The sequence below is a fragment of the Pongo pygmaeus genome, chromosome 21 (assembly GCF_028885625.2).
Source record: "Pongo pygmaeus isolate AG05252 chromosome 21, NHGRI_mPonPyg2-v2.0_pri, whole genome shotgun sequence".
Taxonomy (NCBI): domain Eukaryota; kingdom Metazoa; phylum Chordata; class Mammalia; order Primates; family Hominidae; genus Pongo; species Pongo pygmaeus.
The window spans coordinates 35,267,419-35,273,418 of record NC_072394.2 but is presented as its reverse complement, the minus strand read 5'-3'; the positions used below and the strand labels follow the sequence as shown (position 1 = coordinate 35,273,418).

The window sequence follows — 6,000 nt, the reverse complement described above, 5'->3', positions numbered from 1 at the left end:
CTGGGTGCAGTGGCTCACACCTGTAATCCCAGCACTTTAGGAGGCCAAGGTGGGAGGATCACTTGAGCCCAGGAGTTCAAGATCGGCCTGGGCAACATAAGGGGACCCCATCTCTACAAAAAATACAAAGTTTAGCTGGGCATGGTGGTGCACGCCTGTAGTCCCCACTACTCACGAGGCTGAGGTGGGAGGATCGCTTGAACCCAAGAGGGCAAGGCTGCAGTGAGCCAAGATCATGCCACTGCACTCCAGACTGGGCAACAAAGGGAGACCCTGTCTCAAAAAAGAAAGGAAGAATCACACCTTCAGAAAAAAAAACAAACAAAATCTCCCCACAGTCATCTGCCAAGCACTGTCTTGCTATATTTCTCAGGAGGAAATGCCCTGAAAAGGCTTCACAGCAGATAGGCCAGGCCTTGGACTTCTGAGAGGAAAAACCTCTTACAGCAACGAGAATTTTAAAAAGCAGGAGGCTGTGCAATATAATGTGAATGAAGAGAAAAGAAGTCAGCTTAGCAATAAGCACATCTGGCCAAGCACAGTGGCTTATGCCTGTAATCCCAGCATTTTGGGAGGCTGAGGTGGGTGGATCACAAGGTCAGGAGTTCAAGACCAGCCTGGCCAAGATGGTGAAACCCCATCTCTACCAAAAATACACAAAAATTAGCCGGGCGTGGTGGCGGGTGCCTATAATCTCAGCTACTTGGGAGGCTGAGGCAGAGAATTGTTTGAACCCAGGAGGCGGAGGTTGCAGTGAGCCGAGATCATGCCACTGCACTCCAGCCTAGGCGACAGAGCGAGACTCCATCTCAAAAAAAAAAAGAAGAAGAAGAAATAAGCACATCTGAAAAATCAGTAAAGGATGTGAAAAAATCAGTCCTCACTGAAGAAAGAAGCACTGGTTTCTCATCACTTGAACCTAACAGCATATACCCAGGGCAAGACAAATTTCAGAAGACATGATACTCTTGAAATACAGAATTTTATTTAGAAACTGTTTAAAGTAGAAAAAAACCCTGTCAAGAAAGACCAGGTGGAAAATGGGTTCCCAATAAAATGGAATTTTAGGGCAACAAAAGTCTAAAAGGCCACAAAAGAGAAATAGCACCACTGTCATTTGAACAATGGCTAGTTACTTGCATTTTTTGGCATTGTTAATCACTGAATCTGGGTTTTCCTCTGAATTCCACACAGAGCATGCACTACACGACATTTTTATCATAAAATACTTGCTTTCTACACACATTTCAGGACAAGCTACCACCAGAAACAAATCAATACAAATACATCAGGGGCTGAACAATCTCAGTAGTGGGTGAGACACATTTTGCAGAATCCTGCCAAACAAAGGAACTGAATAGGCTGTGGGCAAAGCAAATGAGGGAGAGTTAAGGAATGAAATATTTTAAATATTAATAATTAATTCAGACACGGTACTGTATTTTCTGCAAAAGAAAATTAACATTTAGTAACACACTAATGAATTTTATCTCCAAAGAGATTAGTGCACTGGCAAAGTATTCGGATTACAGTGGAGAGCTGTGAACAGCAGATACCGAAAACACCCCAGCATGGCAGATCCCAAGGTAACGATGGCCTTCACTGACCACTCCCTTTGCCAGAGGTCCAGAAAGAACTTGCAGCATGATCACCTGCCTGCTGCACTTCCAACTCTAAGCAGCAAACTTCAAGGAGCCAAAGAGGAGTCCCCAGTGGGCAAGGGGAGCAGAGAAGAGAAACGTGGTAAATGTAAACCTAAAAGACAGTAAAATGGGATACAATCCCCATTCAAATCCCAGAGATGTGGGCAAGTCCCCAAAAGTAGTTGTTAGATTAAAAAACTGGGCACACCTCACTTCCCCAAAAAGTATAATACATAGAAATTTCGGGGATAACTGGAAAAATAGAGAAATGCTCAATGAAAACCGAGCTCTTCAACTCGAACATCTCAGGGCTGAAACATATCCTCTATTATCCAGGCAACGACGCCTCTTGCTTTTTAGCAGGGATGCAATTGGTCAATGACACCAAATAACTTTACAGGGCAACTTTTTAAATGTTCCTTTTAGACCAAAGCCTAGGCCTATGAGGGTTCAAGCAGCCCTGTAAGACCTGTGACAGCAGGTTCCAAAGGTTCCAAGGTCTGGCCCTTCCTTCCCAGACACAGTGTCCAACGCAAAATCTCTTGTCATGTTATATTTTATATTTTGAAATGTGGAAGCATATTTTAAATACTCTTAAGGCATTTATTTATTACAACATTCTCTGATTTCACATTAGCTTAAAATTCAATTCAGTCTTTATATTTCTCCACTGAGGTCGCCACCTCAGCATATTACATAACACCTCTCCAGCATTCAGTGTGACCCGCATCCGCATGGTGAGCCCCACGGTCAGCCTCTCTGTTTCCCAGGTGAACCAACTAGATGTTAATACTGCTCTGCTACAAGGTAAAAGCTCCTAACTCAAACTTATTGGAAAAGGAGTGAAACGTCTGCAAAGTGCACTTTAAGAAGAGGTACTTTTTGCTTATGAAAAGAAACCAGTGAGTCCTCTAAGGATAACAAAAGGGAGTATTTTACAGTTAAGCACATGATTTGGAGTGAAGAATTCCGATGTTGCTCTGCTGGTCCAGGCTGTTAATACTCTTCTTGCTCCTCCTGTGGGCCCCCTTCATCAGGTATCACAAAGCCTTCCTGAAATAGGAAAATGAGAGGGGAAAGCCACTGAAAGATCCATTTCTACTGTGAGTTCACTTTCCTCATACTTAAAGCCTCTCAAAGACAATGGTTCTTCCTGGCTCTACGCAGGCCAGGTGACTGCTATTTTATTTCTTGGGTAGTAGAATTACATCTCACCAAAGACAAAAACTAAGCACAATCAAATTTACCCTCAAACTTTTGAAAGTGATGCATATTTACATTGTCTTCATTATGGTAGTAATTTCACCCATGTCATCAAAGGTACATTTTAAATATGTGCAGTTTATTATGTCAGTTATACTTCAATAAAAATGTTTTTTAAAAAAGAAAGAAGGCCAGGTGTGATGGCTCATGCCTGTAATCCCAGCACTTTGGAAGGCCAAGGCTTGAGCCCAGAAGTTCAAGACCAGCCTGGGTAACACAGTGAGACAATGTCTCAAAAAAAAAAAAAAAAAAACAACTAGCCAAGCCTGGTGGGACATGCCTGTAGTCCCAGCTACTCCCCAGGGGGGCCAAGGTAGGACTGGCTTGACCCAGGAGGTCAAAGCTGCAGTGAGCCATGATCGCACCACCAGGCACTCCAGCCTGGGCAATAAAGTGAGATCCCTGTCACTAAAAAAAAAAAAATTACCCTCAAAAATTCCTGAAGTCCCCTTTAAAGTTCAGTACTCTAACATCTTCTCTCAATCAACTGTCTATACAGCCAGCTTTCCTTTTATGCCTTCCTTTTGTTATACTTAGGAGCCATGCTTTACCCAAAATATTCACAACAGCAAGACTGACTCAACATCAGTGGCAGAAAAATTGAGCGCACAAGGAAAGAGCAGATTCATGACTCCCACCCCGCTCATTCTCACTCCAGGGCATTCTGGCATGCACTCAGAACAGGAAATTACTATACTATTCTGCTGTAAAATCAGGCTTCTCCTTCAACCACCATCTTATTTCTATTAACTAAATCTCTATAGCTGAATTTACTTAAGATGTGGCTCCACTAAAATAATACTCAGACTAAACCAAGGACCCCTATATCTTCGTTGTCTTTTTTTTCATTACATAGCACAGAGCAAGCTCTAAATTAAAGATTTATTCAACAGATTATCAACTTTTCAGTCATCTGTCTTAATCCTCTGAAATTCACAAGATATGTCTCAAGGACAGTGATAGTAACAGCATTATTACTACCTTGTATTTGCATAGTGCTACACATACTACCAGTAGTTTGGAGTTTGATCCTACAGACCTTGCTAGGCACACAGAATTACAAACATCACCATTAAACAGTGGACACAGCCAGATAACAAATCCTAAATCTAGAAAAAAATGAGTCTTCCCTGATCAACTAACATGTCGTGATTAATATCAACAGATTTGACTGTGCAATAAACGTGGATCCAAAGAAACTTGATCACAGAGTACTTTGAGGGAGTGAGAACCAGGCAAATTCCTAGGAGGGAGGAGAAAGGCATGCCCAGACATGACGTGATATGTGGGCGCGTTGTGAAAAGGGGAGCATGTGCCTGCTTCTCCGGGCATGCCCCGGGCCCTGATAAAATGGAGGCAGCACCTGAAGCTGAGGGATCCAAGCAATAGGAGGTGGGGTGGGGTGAGGACATGCTTCTGGCTAAGAGCAGTTTGTGGCACTCATCACCTATCAGTGGCCACATACTACAGATGCTGGGCAAGCCAGCCACCTCCTTGTCCTATTCCTTCTTCAAAAGCTCACAGACCTCAGGCAGAAGCTAAAGCTGGGCAGAGATGCCCTCTGGCTGACTTTGAGGAGTCAAAGATGAAGTCTTTTGATGAATGCAACACTGGAATACAACAAGCATCAGCACAGAGTTCACCAACCCTTCTATGTAAAATGGAAAGAAAATATCCTCATGTCAACACATACATCTGTGGCATACAGAATGTCTACAATCCTCTGCAATACAGGGTCGTTTTCCCCCTCGTTCTCCTGGCAAATCAATTCAATGTTCCGTAGCTTTCCGAAGTAGAAATCCCTCTCTTTCTCCAAGTCTTCAACAGTAAGTTTCAATACGTTGACCTGCACAAGACATTAAAAAGGGTGAGATGCTTGGCATTAGTATGGCAATAAAGTATCAGGCAGACTTCTAACCCAAAAGGAGATGTGGTCTTTGATCAAACCCCAACACAGACAAAAACCACATCAGTTTAATGTCAATTTTCTTCAGCCTCAGATAAACAACATGGATTTGTTTATAGCAACCTTGACAGTAACAGCTCCCAGAAAGAGCAGACTACTCCTTGAAACATGCAGACGCTTCTCAGGGACTGAAAAAGGATTAAGGAGAAAAAACTAGGGAAGCCTGAGACAATTACAGCCTGGCAAGGTAGCTGACAATCATAAACTGAGTCCTTACCAAGGGACTGGACAATCAAGTCCAGGTCTGATTGCATGAGAGGGTCAATACAAAGGACCCTGGAAAGGGCTCAATGGAACTCTTTGGAAGCCCAATGGAAAGTGCTCTGACCCTCCATGAGCCCCACTGAGGGTCTCTGATTCCCATTAAAAGGCTATGAAGAAATCAGTCTCAGTCCTTAGGCCAGGACTCTATCTAGCCAAGACCAATAAAAGTTATAACACTCATAGTCCTGTATGTACTTTAACCATGGGGCATCTTCATTCCAGTGTACTGTATTCACATCTATGACAACTGAATTCCATTCAACTCTTAATGAATGCAAGTTGTTTGGCATATCCTGCAGCATAAAACCCTCATAAAAACCTGTATTTACAGGCCAGGGCCACAGAGCAGCATGGAAAGTAAAGCAACAAAATCAAAGGTACAGCCACTGAGAACGACCTCGGCAGAAGGGAATTCTACAAGCCAGAAGGGACCAGAGAAATCATCTAGTCCAGCCTTCTGAACTCACAGCCACAAAAACCGAAGCATGTCAGGTGCAGTGGTGCACACGTCTCAGCTACTCTGGAGGCTGAGTCGGGAGAATTGCTTGAGCCCAAGAGTTAAAAGCCAGTTGTGACAACATAGCAAGACTCCATCTTTTTAAAAAATAAATAATAAAAATTTAAAAACAGAAATAAACAGCTTATCTAGCTTCTCCCCACAGCCTGATGAAGACACCAAACACAACAGAGGAGATCAAGTCTCATCCCAGGAGAAAGGACCCTCTTTATAACCTGCAGTCAAAAAGCATCCAGAGATGAGGAGCAGGTGACACCACCAGGACAATTCTATCAAAACGAACTTCAAAGTTCATCATCAAAGTCTTGTCAGACCAAACCAGAATCACAGTTCTAGACAGCCTTTCA

The 6,000-nt window shown here is 43.0% G+C and overlaps 1 protein-coding gene across 1 annotated transcript in view; it reads right to left on the bottom strand.

The window, feature by feature from the left end:
* Positions 1-963: 963 nt before the first annotated feature.
* MAPRE1 (microtubule associated protein RP/EB family member 1) overlaps positions 964-6,000 on the bottom strand; it is a 30,628-nt gene continuing 25,591 nt past the window's right edge. Inside the window, exons 6-7 of the mRNA XM_054467052.1 lie at positions 4,600-4,752; positions 964-2,696 (exon numbers count right to left, since the gene is read on the bottom strand). Coding sequence (XP_054323027.1) covers positions 2,640-2,696; positions 4,600-4,752 — 210 coding nt within the window. The 3' untranslated portion in view covers positions 964-2,639. The remainder of the gene's footprint in view (positions 2,697-4,599; positions 4,753-6,000) is intronic.